The sequence below is a fragment of the Canis aureus genome, chromosome 23 (genome assembly GCF_053574225.1).
Source record: "Canis aureus isolate CA01 chromosome 23, VMU_Caureus_v.1.0, whole genome shotgun sequence".
NCBI lineage: Eukaryota > Metazoa > Chordata > Mammalia > Carnivora > Canidae > Canis > Canis aureus.
The window spans coordinates 37542891-37566925 of NC_135633.1; the positions used below are offsets into that span (position 1 = coordinate 37542891).

Sequence of the window (24035 nt, forward strand, 5' to 3'; positions counted from 1 at the left end):
AACTATATGATCATTTCAACAGATGCATAAAAGCATTTCACAAAATAAAATATCCATTATTTTAAAAACCCTCAACAAAGTAAGTTTAGAGGGAACATACCTAAACATAAAAAAAAAAAAAAAGCCTTAGCCTTATATGAAATACGCACAGCTAACATCATCCTCAATGAGAAAACCTGAGAGCTTTATCCCTAAGGTCAGGAACAACACAGAGATATCTACTCTCACGGCTGTTATTTAACATAATACTGAATGTAGGAAAGAATATCTAAAGGAAAAAAGAAGATTCTTTAAGAAATGATGCTGGGAAAACTGGACATCAACATGCAAAAGCATGAAACTGTACCACTTTTTTATACCATACACAAAAATAAATTCCAAATGGATTAAAGATCTAAATGTGAGACCTGAAACTAAAAATTCACATGCAGTAACCTCTTTAACATCAGTGGTAGCAACTTATTTCTAGATTGATCTTCTGACGCACAGGAAACAAAAGCAAAAATAAACTACTGAGACTTCATCAAAATAATGCAAACTGGTGCGGCTACTCTGGAAACCAGTATTGAGATTCCTCAAAAAGTTAAAAACAGAACTATCCTGTGATACAGCAATGCACTACTAGGTACTTACCAAAAGAATACAAAAATAAATATTCAAAGGGATACGTGCACCCTGATGTTTGTAGCAGCATTATCTACAATAGCCAAATTATAGACACAGCCCAAGATTCCATCATCTGATGAATGGATTAAGAAAATGTGATGTATACACACACACACACACACACAAACACACACACACACACACACACACACACACACACGGGATATTACACAGCCATAAAAACATGAAATCTTGCCATTCATAATAATGTGGATAGGGCTAGAGAATGCTGAGTGAAATCAATCAGTAAGAGAAAAACAAATACTCTATGATTTCACTCATATTTGGAACTTAAGAAACAAAACAAATGAGCAAAGGGGGAAAAAAGAGAAAGAAGAAGCAAACCAAGAAATAGACTTAGCTAAGAGAACAAACTGATGGTTACCAGAGGGGAGGTGGGGGGGAGTGGTTAAATAGGTAATGGGGATTAAGGAGTGCGTTTATTGGGCACCGAGAGTTGTATAAAAGTGTTGAGTCACTATATTGTACACCTGAAACTAATATTATGCTGTATGTTAACAGGAATTTAAATAAAAACTTAAAGAAATATAAATACCCAATAATTATAAGAAGAAAGATCCATAAATACAGAACTGGTGGTTGCCAATCCCATAAGGGCAGGAGTTGTGGGATGGGTAAAACAGGTAAAGGGTAGTAGGAGGTACAAGTTTCCAGTGATAGAATGAATAAGTCAAGGGGATGAAAGGTATAGCACAGGGAATATAGTCAATGGTATTGTAATAGAGCTGTATGTGACAGATAGTAGCTGTATTCGAAAGAATAGAATAATGTATAGAGTTGTCCAATCATTATATTGTACCCTTGAAACTAATGCAACATCATGTGTCAACGATGCATCAATAAAAAAATAAAAGGTAAAGTAAAACAGTTAAGTCTTAATAATAAATAAATAACTACAATCTAAACCATCAGGTAACAAATTGTATCTATTAATTTGATGAATATTTTAAATAATTAATATTGCTGAGGGTTTAGGTAGATAATGCCTTTCAAACACTGCTGGTAGTATAATCCTGCAAAGCACCATGACAATTTGTATCAATTTGGCTTACAAATTTCAATGTCTTTGAACTCAGTGGTTTCATCAGAAAACACACAATGGTTGATACACACAGATATCTATATTAGCATTATTCATAGCTGAAAACTGGAAGTAGCCTAAATATTGAATAGGGAACTATTTAAGTAAATTCCAAATGATGGAATATTATATAGCCATTAAAATATTTTCAAAAAGCATCTAATGATATGACATGGGAAAGTATTATTAATACAGTATTACATCTAAAAATCATAAAGAAAACACACATTCTGGTGTACAAATTTTATGTGCATATACTTGTACAGAAAAAACTTAAAAAGTCAAAATAATTGTAGGTATTGGTATTAAAATTAAGATTGTAATGCTTTTAATATTTTATAAAATTTATATAGTTGTTATCAACACATTATTATTAACTTTTTCTTCAAAAAACTAAAGTAATCATCAAACTTAGCCTGGAAAAGGCCATTTTTCAAATCAATTCAGAGCAGGATAGAAAGTATATCACAGGCCTAAATCTTAACAATCCAAACATTCAGCAGAGCATCATTGATTAGCACTAGGAATCCATGTAGCTTCCAAGTCCACTTCACTACACAGTCTTGACAGATTGCAAGTGTCTTTGTGTGTGTGTGTGTGTGTGTGTGTGTGTGTGTATACTACTACCTGCCTTCACAGTATTGAATGCCACTTAGAATATCATTGATCTGTCCCTGCCTCCCTATTAGTCCTCAGTTATGAACCTGAGACATTCTTCAACTTGCCTTACTCTTTGGTAACTATTAATTCCAATGGTATTCTCCAAACTTCTTGATCTCATAATTTTATATATAAAAACTATTTGACTCTACTAGCCTTATATTTATTTTTAAATGTATATGTATTACTGTTAATACACTATATAATATAAATTATATATTACATAAAATTTTGAAAAATATAAAGAACATGATAAAAAATATAAATGGAAATTCTACTATTTTGTTCCTAAACCCTAATGGGTCATTTTAAGACACCCCAGGATATACGGCCTATGGAGATGACAGCCAGACCACACTTTCCAATCCCATCTCCTTCCTGTATTGCATGTGGAACCATGTTCTGAAATTCCAAAATGCTATAGACTTGAGTTAACTCAAACCATCACAATATTCATAACAGAACTCACTTGTACAATGTGAAGAATCATGTCTTTCCCGTGCCCTTTTGTCTTTTTGGCAAAATCCGGATTTTTTTTTTAATTTTTTTTTTTTAATTTTTATTTATTTATGATAGTCACACAGAGAGAAAGAGAGGCAGAGACACAGGCAGAGGGAGAAGCAGGCTCCATGCACCGGGAGCCCGATGTGGGATTCGATCCTGGGTCTCCAGGATCGCGCCCTGGGCCAAAGGCAGGCGCCAAACCGCTGCGCCACCCAGGGATCCCAAAATCCGGATTTTTATATGTAAATACTGTATATGATGTGGTATAACTACATTTATATTAATATTATTGCCATCTGTTGATAATGATTACTACTACTACTAGGACGGTGACCACTCTACTGGCATAAGTAAGTCATAATATTATTCAGTTCTTTTAGCTGTTTCAACATATACCTCTGCAGACTTTTGAAGGTTATCATGGCATGGAGCAAGAAGGGATGTCTTCTCCCATTTCTGTGCAACTTGATTGGCTTCTTCTATCTTCTGATCACAACTTTTTTGAGAATTTAGCAATGTCACCTCATAAAATTCTTGAATATCTGTGAAAAAAATGTAAGGGAAGGATCAAATGCCATGTATCATCACATAAATAGCTTATATATATACATATATAATATACGTATGTATATGTATATATATACACACATATATATGAAAATTTTTGCACATATATATGAAAAATTTTGCTGACTAGAAGAACCATATACACATGATCCCAAAGAAAAATAACAAAAATAAGGGAATCCTGAAAACTGCATTTTTACCTGCATGAGAATTCTTTATTCATAATTGCAAAAACTGGAAGTACCAAAATGTCCTTCAATCAGTGAATAAACTATAGTAAGCCCATAGTCAGAAATAAGGAGGAATGAGCTATCAACCCATGTAAAAACAGATGAATCTTAAATACTAGGTTTAAATATCCACTCTGAAAAAGGTACATATTGTATGATTCCATTTATACAATATTTTAGAAAAAGCAAAACTAAAGAGAGTAAAATGATCAGTGATCACTAAAGGTTCTGGGGGTGGGGAGGAGGTTTAAGTAGGTAAAGCACAGGGTGACAAAAATAGTCTGTAATTATATGGTAGTAGTGGACATGTAACATGAAGCATTTGTCAAAGCCTATGAACTTTACAGCACAGAGAGTAAATCTTAATGTATGCAAATTTTAAAAAATCATTTAGGAGGTCAGGGAATCCTAAAATGAAACACAGATTGTGACAAAAGAATCTAACTGTATTACAAATGTGTGAAATAACCTCTCTGGAGGCAGTAGGAGAAAAAGGTGACATCCTGAAAATGAGTAGAAACCGTAAAACCAAAGATGAAGGCATTATTACAAAAGAATCTCGACTCCGCTCTGTAGTTGATAAATTTGTTTCCCATGGTGCAGTAAAGTTAGTAACTTTGGAACCACTTTACTTGCAGACTAGAATTGAACAGTTAAATTGATGGTGGATGGTGGGAACCAAGTTTCTCACTATTGGAGTAGTGAGATAGGTAAGAGGAGAGGATTAGAATGATCCCTATGATTTTGGATTACATTTGGAGACATCATTATAAACTCCTGTTCAGCTTAATAGAGGTACAAATAGATATATATAGAAATGTTTACAGATCTGTTTATATACAGGTTAATATACACCACATATATTTTCTTACTGAGTATGCTGAAAGGACCTAGAATTAATGAAATTCCAGTAAGACTGAACTTAATACCCAGACTTTGGCCCCTATATAGCATTCTCCAACAAATGGTAAAAAAAATAATAATAATGAATAAATAAATTGGAACTGCATTAGGATTGGGACTATGCATATGAATTCAAATTTTTTAAAGGGAGAAAGGGGGAAGGAAGAAAGAGAAGAAGAGGAGGAAAGGAAGAAGGGAGAAAAGGAGTTAGATATAGAAAACTATGAATATAAATAAAAATGATTATGTGTATATATGTTTCCTAGATTTCTTATGTATTTGTAGGCTGAGAGGGCCTAGCAGGAAAAAAATCTAATAGCAACAAGCACATCTGGAGCTCAGATCATGGTTTTAATAAAGAGCTTCTTGAAAAAATGGTTGATTCTATTACTGAAGCAGGAAAAACAACAAGATGAGTCCTACAACATCTTGTAATACCCATAAATGAGAAAACATTACCACCCCCCTACACACACACAAAGCCCTGCTACAATGGGGGCATGTCAAAACAATATGAGTTACAAGAAGGAACAAAGATGGCCAGTAGTATTAGATTATAACCAAAAATATAAAATAAATGCACATGAATCTATACCGTTATGTGCATACATGGATGAATAAATTAAAGAATATATGTATATATATATATATATATATATATGTATGTAAATAGACAATCACCCTTGATGAAGTTCCAAATAATTTATTTAGATACTCTGTCCTCAAGGAAATGAAGCATAATTTTCCACCCCTTAAGTATGATCTGACTTCTTTTCAAGAGTATAGTATTAAAATTAGAGGAAACTAGAGTGACATTAGAGAGGTGAATCCCAACAAAAACTACCTCAGTCTAATTATCAAGGCTAATATCATCATTGAAGAGCCATGGTGATAGCAGGCAACCTATAGATATAATGAGAATGGCACTTTACCTCTGTGGTAAAGTTTTGAGGTACCTCCTCAAAACTCATAACCCTAATTTAATCATAAGAGAGAAAAATTCTAGTTGAGGGACAGTCTACAAAAAAACTTGACCAGTATTCTGCAAACTAATCAAAAGTGAGAAAAGTCGGAAAAAAATGTCACAGTCTAGAAGAGCTCAAGGAGACACAATAAATAAATGTAATGTGGTAACCTAGATGGGATCCTGGAATAGAAAAAGGACATTAGCTAAAAACTGAGGAATGTGAATAAAGTAAGGGCTTAATTTCCAAATAATATATCAACATTTGTTATTAGTTGCCACAGTGGGTATAAGATGTTAATAATAGGAGAAACAGAGTTTGGGATAGGTTGGAACTCTCTATACTGTCTTTGCAACTTTTCTGTAAGCATTAAAACTACTCTAAAATAAAAAGGTTATTTTTAATTTGCCTTTTTAAAAGGCATCACACAGGGGCTCCTGGATGGCTCAGCGAGGTATCTGCTTTCACCTTAGGTTAGGATGTCAGTGTCCTGGGATTGAGCCCCACATCATCAGATCAGACTCCCCACTTAGAGAGGAACCTGCTTCTCCCTCTCCCTCTGCCCTTTCCCCCAGCTCATGCACATTCTCTCTCTCTCAAAAAGTAAATAAAATCTTTTAATAATAAATAAATGGCATTATACAATCATTGTTAGAAACCTGCCCAAAGGGTCCTCAAAATGAATGCTTTCATAAATCCATTTTCAGATTTAGGATGTAAATACTATTAAAAATTATCACACAAAGTTAAATTTTACAACTTTTTAATATATGAAAAAGTATTTTTGATGACATCTGCTTCTGACACTATGGTTGACTAAGTATTCTTCAGATCAACTAGGCACTTTGAAGCATTACTGGTATTTCAGCAGATGGGGTGGGTCTCCAAGAATGATCTTAAAAATACACACGCACACACACACACAAAAAAAAACAAACAAAAAAAAAACAAACAAAACAAAAAAAAAAACAAACAAACCTGAGCTTAAATCATATCAGCTGGGAGGTTGGATTAACAGTAGTTGACAAACAAAAGGGATGGGGTTGATATGAGGACATATACCTATGGCAGAATTGCTATCAACATACAGACCCTCATATCAGTAAGTAGAGGTAAGGAAGCTGGCCCTGAAATTCATCATTGAGCCAAGATCCCCAAGGAATACTGAAATAATTATATGCCAGTGGCTCCCTATTTGCTACTGGCAGGATCAGAAGAAAATATTTTCCGTAGGAAGTCTCAAGGCTACAGGACTCTCATAGATTAGGATCAAGAAATGAGCTCACAATCAAGGTCACAAATCAACAGAAAAGTATGTCAATATAAATGAAATTCAGCAGCAACACCAAACGATAGGTTACATGCCCAGTTATTGTTGATTTTGGAATTTTCTGACATAGAACAAAGAAAAGCTATGCAAAGTGTTGAATAAATGATGGCCATACTCACAAAGATGAGCATATAACAAGGATCTAGTAAAACTGAGTAAGCAAAATGAAAAGAAACAAATGTAACTTATAAAAATTAAAAATACAATTCTTTATAAATGGATTAATGGATGGCTAGAGGGATATTTTATATATATATAATATATAACAAATATAAGAAAATGCAAGTTATAAAATCTATGTGGTAGGTGTACAGGTACTCACTGTAGTATTCTTATAACTTTGCTCTTCGAAAACTTTCAAAATAAAATGTTAGAAAAATGTGTAATTATTTAAAGTTAAAAACTCAATGGATGTGTTAAACAGCAGATTAAACAAAGCAGAATTGGAAAATATTACCAAAAAATTAGCAATAATTCAACATAAGAAAGATGAAATAGAGTATATGAAAGTATTATTTGACTATGTACTTGTAGTCTTCAAGGATAAAATAGAATAAATAACAAGTGATATTTAAAGAGATAATGGATATAAAATTTTTAGAACTTATGAAAATATGAATTCACAGATACAGAAAATAATAGCTTATATTAAAGAGAATAAATAAAAGCTATGCACATACCATAATAAAATTTCAGAATACCAAAGACAAAGCAAAGATCAGGAAAGTAGTCAGAGAGAAAAGATTAAACAGACTTCTCAAAAGCAATAATGTAAGCTAGACAACAGTAGAATAACAACTTTAGAATTTTGGGAGAAAATAACTATGAGCATAGAATTGTTCCTTTGCAAATCATATATATGATTTAAAAAAAAACTTGTATCTAGAATATATAAAGAACTCTCAAAACACAATTAGAAGCCAAATAATCCAACAGAAAAATGGCTAAAAGATTTGCAGTCACTTCACTGAAGAAAGTGGGTGGCTCACTCAGTTAAGTGTTTGCCTTCAGCTCAGGTCATGATCCTAGGGTCCTGAGATTGAGCTCTACATCAGGCTCCCTGTTTAGCTTCTCCCTCTCCTCCCCACTTCTTGTGCTCTCTGTCATTCTCTCTCTTTCTCTCTCTCTCTCATAAATAAATAAATAAATAAATAAATAAATAAATAAATAAATAAATAACATCTTGTGGAAAGAAAATAAAATAAAAATAATATCAAATAAACACATGAAATGGTTTTCAACATCATTAGTCACTAGGGAAATGAAAAATCAAAACCACAATAAGATACCACTACATATTTATTAGAATGGCTAAAATTAAAAACACTGATTATACCTAGCCCTGATAGGGATATGAAGGAACTGGAACACTCGTACTTGATACTGAAGATGAAAAATGGTAAAACCACTTTGAAAAAAAACAGTGTTTAGCTTCTCAAAAAGTTTATACAACTAATATACGATCCAACCATTCATGTTCTAGGTATCATCCAAGAGAAAGGAAAATGTCTATGTCTCTATTAAAAGTCAAGTCTGGAAACAACCCAAATGTTATCAAAAGATGAATGAATAAACACATTTGGTGTAGCCATACAATAGAATACTACTCAGTGGGATGCCTCGGTGGCTCAGTGGTTGAGTATCTGCCTTTGGCTCAGGGCATGATCCAGCAGTCCCCGGATCAAGTCCCACATCGGGCTCCCTGCATGGAGCCTGCTACTCCCTCTGCCTATATCTCTGCCTCTCTCTGTGTCTCTCATGAATAAATAAATAAAATCTTTAAAAAAAAAAAAAGAATACTACTCAGCAATAAAAAGGGACAAACTATTGATACATACAACATGGATGAATCTCAAAATAATTAGAACAAGTGAAAAAATCAGACAAAAATGAATGCAAGTTTTTATATTAGTTATAAAAAATTCTAGAAAATGCAAATTAATTCTATACTGACAGAAAAACAAATCAGTAGTTGCTAAGGAATTAAGGAAGAGAAGGATTGCAGGGAAGAATAAGTAAGAGGGATTACCAAGGGATAGGAGGAAATGGTAAGGGGTAGTGGATACGTTTACTATCTTGATCATGCTAATAGTTTCACTGATACATACCTACTTCAAAACATACTAAATCATGCACTTCACATATGTGCAGTTTGTTATGTATTAATTACACCTCAATAAAGAAAGTGAAAAAGATGACATGAATTTAGAGGAGACATTTTCATAACACATAGGCAAAGGAACAGTATCTAGATATGCAAAAGCCTACAAATCAAATATGAAAAGACATATAAGTCAGAAGGAAAAAAATGGGTGAAAAGTATGGGCAGTCATTTCACAGTAAAGGAAAAATATATTCCTGAAAAAAGAAAAACATATGCATCAATAGCAAGTTATATCTGTTCCTGATGAGTGAGAATTGCTATAACCACTTTAGCTTTTTTTTATTTATTTTCTATTAGCCAACATACAGTACATCTTTAGTTTCTGATGTAGTGTTCAATAGTTTATCAGTTGCCTATAACACCCAGTCAGTGCTCTTCACATCATGTGCCCTCCTTAATGCCCATCACCCAATTACTCTATCTCCTCACCCTATAACCACTTTAGAAAACAATCTTGTCTTACCTTGTAAAACTGAACAATTGTTTCCCCTATAGCCCAGCATTTCTACTTTCCAATACATATCCCAAATGAACTCTTGCACATATGTACCAGGAAACAAACCAAAATGTTCTTAGTAGCGCAGATCATAGTAGCAAAAAATTAGAAACAATCCAGTGTTCACCCAAAAGGAAACTGAATAACTGCGATATGTTTTTAAAATGGAATTTATGCAGCAGTGAAAATGAATAAACTACAGTATCATAAAATGACATGAATAAATCTTGAAAACAATGCTGAGTGAGAAAAGCAAGCCTCAGCACAAAAATATTTTTGTAAAGTTAACAAACATACAAAACTAAAGTATATATTTTTAGGCATATATACATACATATGTGAAGAAACATTTAGACCAAAGCAAAGAAATACATGGAAAGATGTAATTACCCATATGGTCAAGAAAATGGGTAAGGGAGGGAAACATAGGTAGAAACTAATATCAATGGTCTAGTTCTAGATTTGGGTGGTGATTCCAGAAATGTTTATTGTTATATGTTATATACATGTTATGTTATATATTAATATGTTATATATTAATTATATATACTCTTTTGTATATATTACATATATTTTTAAATACAAATTTAAGTGATTCATAAATAATAAATTTAAATAATTTTAAATAAATAATAAAATTTATATAGAAAACTTACAAATCTTCAAATTTTATGCATAGCTACAACTTTATTCTACCACTAGCAATAAAGTAGCTGTGAAGTCATGCTTGGAAAATGTGTAAGAACAGAAGACAAAAAGAACAAATAATCCTAAAATTTTTATGGAACCACAAAACACCCAAAATAACCAAAGATGTCTTGAGGAAGAACAAAAGCTGGGATTATCCACAATCTCAAATTTCAAGATATATTACAAAGCTATAGTAATCAAAACAGTATGGTACTGGCACAAAAACAGACATATAGATTAATGGAACAGGATAGAGAACCTAGAAATAAGTCCACATTTATATGGTCAATAAATCTATGATAAAGGTAACAAGAATATGCAAGTGGGAAAAGACAGTCTCCTCAACAGTGTTGGGAAAATTGGACAGCTATATGCAAAAGATTGACACTGGACCACTTTCTTACACCATACACAAAAGTAAACCCAAAATGGATTAAAGAGCTAAATGTAAGACCTAAAAATGAAACTCCTAAAAGAAAACATAGGCAGTAATCTCTTGGACATTGGCCTTAGTAACATATTTATGTATATGTCTCATTGGGAAAAGGAAACAAAAGCAACATAAACCACTGGGACTACCAAAAGAAAAAGGGTTTGCATAGCAAAGGAAGCTACCAACAAAATGGAAAGGCAACCTATGAATGAGAGAAGATATTTGCAAATGACATATTCAACAAGGGATTAATATCCAAAATATCCTTGTGTTCACAGCAGCATTATTTACAAGAGCCAAGGTATGAAGTAACCAAAGAAAATGTGGTATAATACATAATGGGATATTACTCACCATAAAAAAGAATTATAGTGTTCCATTTGTGATAACATGGATAGACCTAGAGTGTATTAGCTAACTGAAATAGGTCAGACAGAGAAAGACAAATACCATATGATTTCACTTATATGTGGAATCTAAAAAAACAAAACAAACACACACAGAAATAAACTTACAAATATAGAGAACTAGTGCTTGCCAAAAGGGAGGATGTTGGGGGGAAGAACCAAATAGGTGAAGGGGATTAAGAAGTACAAACTTTCAGTTATATAATAAATGTCTAAGAGAAAGTACAACATAGGGAATATAGTTGATAATATTGTAATAACATTCTATGGTGACTATACTTATTGTGATAAGCACTGAGTAATATATAGAATTGTTGCATCACTATGTGTATACCTTAAACTAAAATAACATATCAACTATATTTCAATAATAAAAATAAAATAAAAAATAAGGTAAAAACCTTACATATATAAGTCCTCAGATATTTGAATATAGTAAGGGTTGAAGGGTGCTAATTGGGTTAACAAAAGTCAGAAATAAGGAATAAAAAAAGTGGAATCCAAAAACATTCTCTGTATCAAGCATTAACTAAACATAAAAGAAAAAAGAATCCCTGTAAAGATTTCTGCAGCCATTCTCTATAGAGTAAGGACTTGCAATGGGTAAAACAATTTTTGCAAAGTTTGCAGCCTCTCTGTCTTTGTCTCCCATGAATAAATAAATAACCCCCAAACCTGATAATAAGCTCATAGTCTATTTCACTCCTTTGTCTACTTATCATTCCTACCTAATCAACCACTAGAGAGGAAAAAGGTAACTTTAATTAAGTCAAAGCTTATTTAAATTTGAAAATAATTCTACAACCAATGTCAAGTTTTATTTCTGATTAGGCAGGTGTATTTTTTAATGCCTGATTTATATTTGTTGGGCACTTTCAAAGCATCTCTTTTCACCACTCTCTAATATCACCCCCACCACCACTTCCTGTACATTCTCAGTGCAAAGTTGAGGCCCTCACTATCTCTTGCTCACATTTCCTTAGGCTCAGATGCCCTTTCCCACACATAGAAATCCTACTTCTGCTTCAATGCCCACTTCCACTATCAAGTCTTTTTTAAAAAGAATATTTGAAGTCAGAGAGCTAAATATGAAATGTCAACAGCACAGAAAACATTCTTACTAAAACTGAGTTCAATTGAGTGAGATGTGAGTGAGAGTAAGAATACTAAGCAGCTATGCATCAAAAAGGAAAAACGGGGATCCCTGGGTGGTGCAGTGGTTTAGCGCCTGCCTTTGGCCCAGGGCGCCATCCTGGAGACCCGGGATCGAATCCCACGTCGGGCTCTCGGTGCATGGAGCCTGCTTCTCCCTCTGCCTATGTCTCTGCCTCTCTCTCTCTCTCTCTCTCTCTCTCTCTCTGTGACTATCATAAATAAATAAAAAATTAAAAAAAAAAAAAGGAAAAACGCTCATGTGGGGAGTTGTGGGAGGAGGTGGGCAATGCTGCTGCTTTCCTCCTCCTGTTTCCAGAAGGTACTGCTTAGATCTATTTAATCTTTATTTATCATTCTACCTTATATTAGATGTAGCTGTTCACCCACCTGTCCTCAATTCAACATTTCAATTCAGTAAGTAAGTTTTAAGTACCAGGCAAGGCCCTTAGGAATAAAGATGATGTCCTGGCCAGTCACATTATTGTCTACTATCTGGCCTCATTCTTTACATTTAGTAAGCACACGATGAATGCTTGCTAATTTTAGTTTATTTACATTCCCTCTCTATTTAAAGATCAAATAAAATAAAAATCATTAAATAAAGTCAAATCTCTCCACACTTAGGACTGGAGAAAACTTGCATATTATTTAAATTATGTTTCTATGTGACTTGACTGCTTGATTTGATCACTACTGCTAGCAGTTTTTATTTTGCACATTCCTTCTGCAAATAAAAAGTTTCTGCCACTTCTGACAATAAATTCAAAATAAATTCCTCAAATTCTTGAAGGCATACACATTTTGACCTCATAATTGTTTTTTGATATAGCTTATAAATTATTGTCAAATTCACAGATAAGTGCTTCTCAGAATCTAATGTACACATGAATTTGAAGCACTCACGGATCTTGTTAAATTTAAATTATGATTACGGTTAGGAGTCAATCCTGGATCTCTGCATTTCTAATAAGCTCCCAAGTGATGTCAATGGTTTCTGATCCACCAGGAACACTGGACCTAAGAAATAGCACCTATGGAATTAGAACCTAAGGCTCACACTCTCATTTCAAATATCCTTGATGAATTATTACAATACTCTTCTTCTTCAGAGTTGGGGGGAGGGGGTGATGGATATGGGAGGATGGGGGGAAATACCAGTAAGATAACCCATTTGGCAAAAGCACTCTGCCCATTGATTGAAAGCCAATAATTACTTAGTGAATGTTAACTAAACTGATTCAGATTTAATTACCTACAAGCTCAATTAAAAGGAACTATATTTCAGTACTTTGACTTTAGGACACTTTGAAACAAACAAATAAAATCAACTTTTAGGTGAGGTCTGAGACCGTCCCTACTCCATTCAATTTCTCTTTTGGTTCAACCTATACTCCATAAAGATAGGATCTGGCCTCTGTGATGATGATTTTGGAACATCAGGTCTTCAAATATCAAACAGTATGATCAAGGCAATCCATAATAAATAGAATTGTCTGTTTAAACACCCCCTTAAAAGCTCATATACTGAAAATATTTCATCTTCTTCCAAGCAAAGACAATCCAACATGGCATATTTATTTCAATAATGGTGCTATTTCCTCAGAAGACCTTTGAGTTCCTGTTTGAGATGTGCCTTCAAGCATCTGAGGAATTCATTCTGAATATCCTCATCCTCAAAAGTTGAAAATCTTTTTTTTTAAGTAAGTAAGATTTGTTTTTTTTTTTTAAATGACCAAAATTTTTTGGACAAATTGTGAATATGGTGAGTGATACAGAAATGGATCTCCTTGTACACGACTTGAATTAAGAAAATATAATTCTCAGGACACCTGGATGGCTCAGCAGTTGAGAGTTTGCCTTTGCCTCGTGGTGTGATCCTGGAGTCTGGGAATCAAGTCCCGCATCAGGCTTCCTGCACGGAGCCAGCTTCTCCCTCTGCCTGTCTCTCTCTCCGTGTGTCTCTCTCTCTCTCTCTCTCTCTCTGTCTGTCTTTGTCTCCCATGAATAAATAAATAAAAGCTTTTAAAAAAATATGACTCTTAAATCATGAGACTTCTTGTTGTATGACTCACAAATTGCTCTGCAATTATCTACTTAAGTACAGTAAAACAAAAAAGTAACCGGAATGCAGAATGTTTAACATATTTACATACTTTCTTATCTCTTAACTCACAGGCTGGAATAAAAGTGACTAGGAAAAAGCTCTTTTTGCTTCCTCCCATCCCAGCCTTCATGCTGTAAGGCTTAGTATTGATGGAAATAATTGTGATCATCTCCTTGGAGCTTGTTATTGTTGGTTATTTAGTTTTTGTGATTGGCACATGTGGCTATAACTCACCAAAGCTGTTTAATCCCAAGAATTCACTGAAATCAGCTCAAGATTCTTGTCTTCCAGCCTCATTAAAGACATGGTAATCTTTGTAAGATGTGCCTTCTTTTAAAACATATGCTTTATGCTTCTTCTAGCATCTCTTGTTCTCTGTAGGGTTTCCCATACCACAAATGTGATAATGAATTCAGCTGAACAGTATAACACAGTTGATCTTGCTAAATTTAACAATGTTACAAAGTGTAGTGTTCCATTAGCCTTTCCTGAACACTTGGTTTTGTTTGGAGAACCAGATAAATGCTCATATCCAATTTCTTTATGCTGCATCCAGACACCTTAGTTTCTTCTGCAAAGAAAAAAATTATCCTTGCCCTGGCCCATTTAACTCCAAGACACAATAAAATATAGAAACAGAATCCCCGGGCAGCCTTGGTGGCTCAGTGGTCTAGCGCCGCCTTCAGCCCAGGGTGTGACCCTGGAGACCCAGGATCGAGTCCCATGTCGGGCTCCCAGCATGGAGCCTGTTTCTCCCTCTGCCTGTGTCTCTGCCTCTCTCTCTCTCTCTGATGAATAAATAAAAAATCTTAAAAAAAAAAAAAAAAAGAAATGAAATGAAATGAAATCCCCAATAAAGGCATTAGCAGTGGGATCCCTGGGTGGCGCAGCGGTTTAGCGCCTGCCTTTGGCCCAGGGCACGATCCTGGAGACCCGGGATCAAATCCCACGTCAGGCTCCCGGTGCATGGAGCCTGCTTCTCCCTCTGCCTGTGTCTCTGCCTCTCTCTCTCTCTCTCTCTCTCTCTGTGACTATCATAAATAAATAAAAAAAAAATTTTAAAAAAAGGCATTAGCAGTGAAGCAGGTGTCTTAATCTTAGGCTTGCAGCCAGACAAGATTCTTTAAGGATATTACCTGTGACCAGAAGAAAGGAATTGAATATGAGAAGTAGCCTTAAGTTAAACGTGGATGAAAAGAAAACATAAGTTAAATTTTACAGCCAAGAACAAAGTGGAAGCAAGGTCAGTAGTAGGTACAAATCAAGTACCAAGATAGGGAACATAAGAGGCTAAATCAAAGCAGGAATAAGTGGAAACTCAGAGTCCAAAGACTAACACATATTCAAATCAAACAAATAATGAAAAGGCAAGATAAGGAAGAAAAGTTTACACACAAAGGTTCCATCAAATTTCCACAATGTTCTGATATGATTGTGTTTTTTCTATGCCTAAGACAAAGCACAACAGCAAAAAAAGGAAGGAAGGAAGGAAGGAAGGAAGGAAGGAAGGAAGGAAGGAAGGAAGGAAGGAAAGGAAGGAGGGAGGGAGAGAGGGAGGGAGGGAAGGAGGAGAAGGAGGGAGGGAGGGAGGAGGAGGAGGGAGGAAAGCAGGGATAAGGGAGGCAATGTTAGTTTTAAAATACTTTCTTCTACTAAAAGCAGCAAGAAAGGTTCACTTGAGGGCTACAGCAGGGAAATTATAAAATGAACCTGGGACATTCCGTTGCACCAGAACATAAGGAAGTGATGAAAAATTATGGGATCACATCAAAAGGACACAAAATCAGCTTGAAGGGGCTCCTACTGACCAAATGTGGAATAATCTGACCATTAAAAGAACTTAATAATAGATTATAACTTATTGAAAAAATAACAATCCATGAGTAATATCCTGAAATAGATTAGATAGATAGATAGATAGATAGATAGATAGATAGATAGATAGATAGACAGATAGATAGATAAGGGAAAACTCTTCCATACAGTAGAATTCCAACTAATATATACAGGAGAAATGATAGAAAATCACCAATTGACACTTCAAATCGTGGGTAAAAAAATGACAAGGAACATGTTACATAGTCTAATAGTATCTTCCCACAAATTAAACTAACCCCTCTCATTACCATGTACCAAGACCAACATGACATCATCTGTGATACTGCTCCCAGAAATGAATGAAATGAATTTAATCATGAAGAAACATCAGACAAAATCAAATTGTAGGGCATTCTACAAATACTTGGCCTATAATTTTTTAAAATGTCAAGGTCAAGGAAAGAAGAGCTCTAGTCTAGACTATTCCAGAGGAAGAGAATTCACTAATGAGCTTAAGAGTTAGATTCTGATGGTTAGAGTATTCTGTGACTATAATTCTTATAGTCAGCTTCAAGAAAGCCAGTCACCTTGATATTCTAGCAAAGTCCAATTTTAAGCCTACCAAACTAAAGACCGGACTTCACAGACTGGTACCCATAACCAGGAAAGTGACACCTTGTAGGACACATGTTGACAGCCTGCTGGCTTCCCAGGCCACACTCAATTTCTCCTTGGCTGCCTCTCCAGTTGTTACTCCTGGTTCTATTCCAATTAGAAAATGCACACAACATCCTCCTCCACATGGTTTATTAAGGCACTACATACAATTATATCACTTTGCTCCAAAAACTAATAATAAAAAAATAGAAGAAGGCTTATGAAGTATGGAAGATTTAAGGGATCTAACGATACATGGCAATTAATCCTGGATAGATTCTGGACTGGGAAATATACCTATAAAAGGCATTTTGGAGATAACTGATGAAATTGAATGTGGACTGTGCATAAGATAATAGCATTGCATCACTGTTAACTTTCCTGATTTTGATAACTGCACTAATTTATGCAAGAGAATATTCTTATTTTTAGGAAGTATACATAGAAGTATTTAGTGATAAAGGGGACTAATATCCCCAACTCACTCTCAAAGGGTTCATTAATAATATGCACATATATATATGTATATATGTATAAGGATAGAAACACACACATAGAGAAAATGATAAATAGGAGAAAATGTAATCAACTGGTGAAATCTGGGTAAAGTACACAAGAGTTCTTTGTACTATTCTTTGTACTAACTTTTCTGTAGGTTTGAAACTATATCAAAATACAAAGTTTTTAATAACACTAAGGCAACTAGGAGATATTGTGGATAAACATGGAATTGAGAAATCAGGTAATATTTATTTAAAAATATGTACAGGAAAAATATTAAAATAGGACAAAGTATAAATTACAAAATGTGATGGAAGAGATAGAAGATCAATAGAACATAAGGGAAGTAACATAATAATTTAAAAGCTAAAGCATGAGCATTAAAGTCAGATGGAAGGTCATGGCTCTGCTACTTACTAAATTTAATTCCTCTAAGCCTCAGTTTCTTCACCTAAAAAATTTACATCTATAAGGACTTCAAAGAGTTAAACAGTTACATAGAACATCCTGAATAATTGCTAGCTATTATTCTTTTTACTAATGCATCACCTTTGAACAATGCTGTGTACACAGGAAGTCTCATTAAATGTTGGAAACCTGAACACAGAATATGTCTAGTGAGGAGTCATTTCTTCAAGAATAGTCAAGAATACAGACACTTGGAGTAATGAAGTAGAATCAATGCTTCAGAAGGAGGCAGAAAATTGTTATTTATAAGTTTAAAAAATGTAGCTAATTGAAAGAAAAATTTTAATAGAAATGCAGTAAGATGTACATGAAGGAACACACAGTATTTTTTTCCTCAAAAAGGGTTTTTAAAAATACAACCCCTAAAACAAATTTTAATTCAAAGTATCTCTTTGATGAATAAGTGTGATACTTCAAGCTGCTCAAAAAGCAGACACTAAATAAACTCAAGATATTGTTAATGCAAATCAGGCACCTTTTGTCAGCACTTAACTCCCAAACCACCACCAGGTGTGTCTTATTCTATATCTAGGAGATAATTAACCTTCAATTTCACATCAATCATCCAAGATCCAGGAATGTTAAAAATCCTTTTTCTTTCACAAAGACTTACCATATAAACTCTATAAATCTTGGACTGATAAATAACTATAATTAATCTTGTATGATCCTATAGGGTTTTAAATTCCATATTCTTGCATAGCCCCTGTCCACCCCCAAAAACTCTAAATATCTTCCAATCTGTGGTTAGGTACTGTTATAACTCATTGAGGGAGGAAAAGAAAAGAAATTAGCGATTAGCATTTGTCCTTTACCCACATATGTTACGCATCCATACTTTGAAAACATTATTTATTTCACTATGGCTTGTCACCATATTATGAGGTATCATTATTACATCTATTTTAGGGATGGAGCAACTGCAACTTGTACAAAGTCATGAGGCTGAGCAGCAGCAAGGATTGGAATCCACATTTGATACAAAAGCCTACACTCTTTTTGCTACAAAATGGAGCAGTAATCTGCCTAATGGAACACTGGGGGTTAATTGAATGGTATCAATGCTAAAACAAGCATATCTCATTGTAAATGCATGACTAGAATATCATTTAGGAACTTCTTCAGATCACCAGATGGAAGGAAAATCAAACCTAAGGAACTCTTACAAAAACTTTCCAAGGCCTGTTACCAAGAATACTTTAACTAATCGCAACTGCACAGTGCTTTAGCAAAAGCTATTTCGTTTCTCTCTCCATCAGCAAAAACTCAAACAGAATGAGAGTTTGGGCTCCAGGGACCATATCTTCCTAGCTGATGAATGCCACAGGGAAGCAAGGATGCTTCTATATAGAGGTAGCCACAGATTGTCAGCATATAAATAAGTTTGGAGTCAATTAAATGTTAAAAGGAGATTACTACAGATGACTTTATTGGGATCAACAGCTTCTCAAGTTTGCTTTATACATGCCATTGAACACAGAGTATTCAATAAATATTACTTATGCAATAATATCGTAACAAATTTTTCCTATGGAATTGGAACAAACAGAAAATAAGAAGCAGAAGAGAAACGGCAAGATAGGTATGAATTAAGAAACCAGACTGTGGGGGAAATTTAATTGTCAGGCACATAAGTAGAGATTTACTTAATATTCTGTTTAATGGTGATTTTATGCAATTTTATAATCAATCCAATTAACCAACTAAATGAGGCCAGAACAGTATTCAGTCTACAGGGAGAAGTTATCCACAGAGACATGTGTTAAGTAGGAAAATAAAATTCTGTCTGTAATATCCAAAAAGTCAGTATCCCTCTCATCTCTTTAAATCTGGTAGAGAGGGACTCTTATACAACTTATTATATTTTTCCAAGATATTATATTTGGTTTTCACTTCTCTACTTTTTTCCTGTTCTGGACGGACATATAGTTCTGAATATTAAGACAAGACTATATAGAACTTTCTTCATAAATACCAAAATGTTAGTCTTTCTTTTGGTAAATTAAACACCTAACGTCAACTTGAGGAAAGTGTCACATTCCACAGCTCCAAAAAGATTGATTCAAATGGCAGTGTGTAATCACTTCATTTGGAATTGGTCCAAGAAGTGACAGCTGATGGTTAATCTCAAAAAGAACACTGCTTTTCAGCACCAGGATACCAATTTTTCTAAAAGATCAATTTTAGACTGTTTAAGTTATTGAAAATATACTCCTATAAAATTTATGATATTTTAATATAATTATGGTATAATTTCCATTGTATATAATTGCATTATTATACATAAATAACAATGTACTATAATTTTTTGTAGTACATAAATTATATTAATTATATAAAGTTAGTTATCATATAAATATCATATAGCACAGGTATAATCATATCCATTATGTTATATTAAGCTTATGATCTATTGTGCTAAGTAATCTTATTAAAATGTACTGCTTAAGTAACATTGTTAAAACTACAGTCTAGAGCCATTGAACATGTCCCACATTTTCTTCCCAATTTGCTCATTATCTAAAGGGTTTGCATCAGAGAAAATTATATGCCCAAATATAGAAGTACAGATTAGAAAACACGCTACCCTATGTATTTAAGCTACTATTAGCTTACTTTTATATTGGCTAAATAAAGTATACTGCTTTTTATTCTGAAGTGAGAACAGAAAACCAGCCTAGGCATGACAGGTGTTTATGGTACAAGAACCATCCAATCTATTACAGCCCACAAGTGTAATAGGAAACTGTTTTTCTCTCAGACTACCTAATGTTGTACAATAATCTTGAAACAGCTGGGAAGCCACACCAGACCCCATAATCAAACCAGAAGACCATCCAGCCTATTCTTAGTCATGGAAAAGTTCATACTACTAGTTCCACTCACAATGTGGAAAATAGTAATATTGGCTCTTGCTTTATTGAAAAATACGTTTATGAGCTCCTCTTCCTATTTTCCTTTTCCTCTTCCAATTCCCTTCCCCTTTGTATTTTCCTTTCCATCCCCTTCCTGGACAATTTAATCTGAAAGCCATTAAGTAAAGTACAGCATGGTCTATGCTGGTGATGGAGAAGGTTGAGCACAGGAGCTTTGGTAGCCTAGATTAGAGCAGTGTGCTAGAACTCAAGCAAGGATCCTGAAGAAGATATCTACCTGTGAAAGCAGCCCAGAGCAGTCACAGACTGACAAACTGAAGAAGGAGTTCTCTCAGAGAGGTAGCCTGATATGAGCTTTTGAAACCAAAACAGATTGAAGAAGGCCAAATGGGTTAGATTATGTTAGAGCCTGGAGTCAAAATCTGACCACAAGAGAAGGGCATCCAATCTGTGGGAAGGGCCTGGGTACTCTGTTACAACTAAGCAGGGTGAGATCATCTATGCAGAGGGGTAGCTAGAGAGGCCTAGTTTGGGAGAGTCTGAGTTTGATGAAGGAAGTGTCTGTGGCAGAGGTAATAGAAGATTGGCTACATACAGGGAGATTGATCAAATAACTAAAGAAAATAAGGATAATAAGAGTCTATCAGAAAAGGGACTCAAAATATGGAAATAGAGAAAACTGCAATGAACTATGTTAGACTGGATTAAAACTGAAGATATCAGTGTGATCTCATGATTTTCAATAGACACAGGTATTATTACTACAGGTGTAAATGTGTATATGCGTAAATATATAGCAAAAGGAAAAGAATAACTTCACAATGGAGAAGCCCAGGACTTGGAATATAACTTTAAGCAAGTGTTCAAAGTAAACATCATCAGAAAATGGAACAGATATAACCATGTACCACCTGACAGGATGAATGAAAAGAACAAAGCCTTGCTTTCGTGATGTTCCTATCTTCAGAGATGTCAGTTATGAAAAACAAGGAAAGACTAAGGAAATGTCCCAGAATCAAGGAAGTAAAAAGACATGACAACTAAAGGTGAGGTGTGATTATATACTGAATTCTTTTTCAGTTTAAAAAGCACATTTTACTGGGACATTTGTTAATTTCCTGATTTTGATGGTCACATTGCAATTTTGTAGGAGAATGTCCTTCTTCCCAGAAAATATGCACTAATGTACCTCAAAGGAAATGAATCAACAGGTTGACCACTTACTCTCAAATGGATCTGTGTTTTCTTTTTTTTTTCTTTTTTTTTCAAAAAACTTTATTTTAAAATTTTGGTTACAGTTTCATTTTTGTTTTCTTAACAAGTCTACTGTTTAATCTCTCAGGATTTAAAAAAACAGTTATTAAGAATTCTAAAGAATTAAACAACAAAGGAATGTCAAGGGAAGGGCACAACTGCCCCATTCTCTGGGGTATAAGAGCTATTCCAGTTTAACACCTAACTTCAAAACAAAATGAATTTTTATATTTTCTAAATGAAATAATGTACAACCACCATCTTCTAACTTTCAAACACAAAGCTTCATTTTAAGCTTGGTAAAAAACTTTTAACAGGAATGATGGCCGACCTGTAGGATCTGTGTTTTCTAATTTGATATTGTTTCAAAGATTTTTAATGCCTTAAAAATAAATATTAAAAATTATTTTTTAAAAATAAAAAAGATTATATCTAGGATGTAGAAGATGTAAATTCTTCCCAGTTGTCTAGATGAAGACCCTTACCTAACTTTTCAACTTTAATAGCCTATTTTTGTGTTAGTAATAATAATAAATACCATTTATCAAGCCTTTATCATAGCAAGTTTTGTATATATATTATCTCATTACTATTCCCAACAATTCTATGAAATAAGTACTATTATTTTACTCACTTTACAAAAGAGAAACTCAGGAAGAGAGATTAGGAAGTTTGTCCTTGTTTGTTTAGTTCATAAGGGTTGGAGCCAAGATAGGAATCACATATGACTCCAAAGCCTACAGTCTTCACTATTACAAACTGTCTTTCTATGTTGAGAGTAATTGTTGGATTTTCTTTGTTTTGCCCAGGGTTTCCATGGACTTTGTTTGTTTATTTTGTTTTTCTTTTCATCTAGAATGTTTTATGGACCATGACTCAGCAGTTCCACATCAAAGGTTCCTTCTCCCTGACGCCTCTTTCACCAAAAGTCATTTCTCCATTCCTTTGCACTTTGTATTTATCTTGTGATTCTTACAGCCCCATGTCAGTGATATATATGCTTTATCTCCCTACACATAAGCTTTGCAAAGTGAAAGGCCATGTCACACTCCACTTTTTAACCCTTACAAGCGGTGGTTATCTAATATTATCAGAAATTAGATATTGAAATCACATGAAGAGCTGATTTAAAAAATAATAGTAATTACTGAGCCATATCACCAGTTTCTGACTCAATAAGTCTAGGGTGGGCCTCAAAATGTACTTTTCTGATAAATTTCATGCGGTGCTGATTTTGCTGGTGCAGGTACCACATTTTAAGAACAATTGCAGTGTACAGCTTATTCATGTCTTTCCAAAGTAGCTGTATATTGTTTTAGGATTTACAAAACAATACATGCATTATTTTATTTGAATATTATATACCTTTGAATATATATCTGTACTATACAATTCACATTATACAGTAACAATTAATTTGTTAGTCTGTCCTTCCTACCTTTCATTCATTCACATATTTATTTCACAAATATTTATTAAGCATGTATTATGTACCTGGCATGGAGATACAGTAGTGGATAAGTCAGACTGGTCCTTGTCCTAAAAAAACTAGCCATCTAGCAGAAAGGGGGGAAAAAGACACTAAACAGGTAAGGCAAAACAAATTTCTCTACCTCCACCTTTATTTCCTTTCTATTTTGATTTTGGAGGAACAAAGAATTACCACAGTAATATTTTGAAGTTGTGCTATAACAAGTTAGGCAGAGAAGGATTTGCTTGTCTTGTCGATTTTTCACTGTGAAGTACCAGAAGGGTCGAAACTAACCTTCAAAGATGTGTAGACCTGAAAATATGACATTGTCCTTCCAGGTCCCCATGGGACAATAGATGAAATCACTAAAAGAAAAGCTAAACACACAGGCAAAGTAAAAGGAGGAAGAGGTAGGAAGACCATAAAGTAAGAGACTCCTTATTCCCATCAGGGGTGTACTCTGTATAAACAGATATATGGAAAAGGAAAACAAGGATTTTGCAGCGCCCTTGGGAATCCATGTAATTCATATTATCCAGAAGTAAAGTTTTCTTTCTGAACATATTATGAACATATGTAATCATTTAATCAAGTTATTACTTACAGTATCATGT

General features: G+C 34.1%; 1 protein-coding gene across 13 annotated transcripts in view; it reads right to left on the reverse strand.

Moving 5' to 3' along the window:
* The window catches only part of DLG2 (discs large MAGUK scaffold protein 2), a 1979996-nt gene that overhangs the window by 1692256 nt on the left and 263705 nt on the right, over positions 1-24035 (reverse strand). For all 13 annotated transcript variants that reach the window (XM_077867259.1, XM_077867261.1, XM_077867262.1 and 10 more), the window contains exon 3: positions 3329-3474. In XM_077867259.1, the coding sequence (XP_077723385.1) occupies positions 3329-3474 (146 nt within the window). The remainder of the gene's footprint in view (positions 1-3328; positions 3475-24035) is intronic.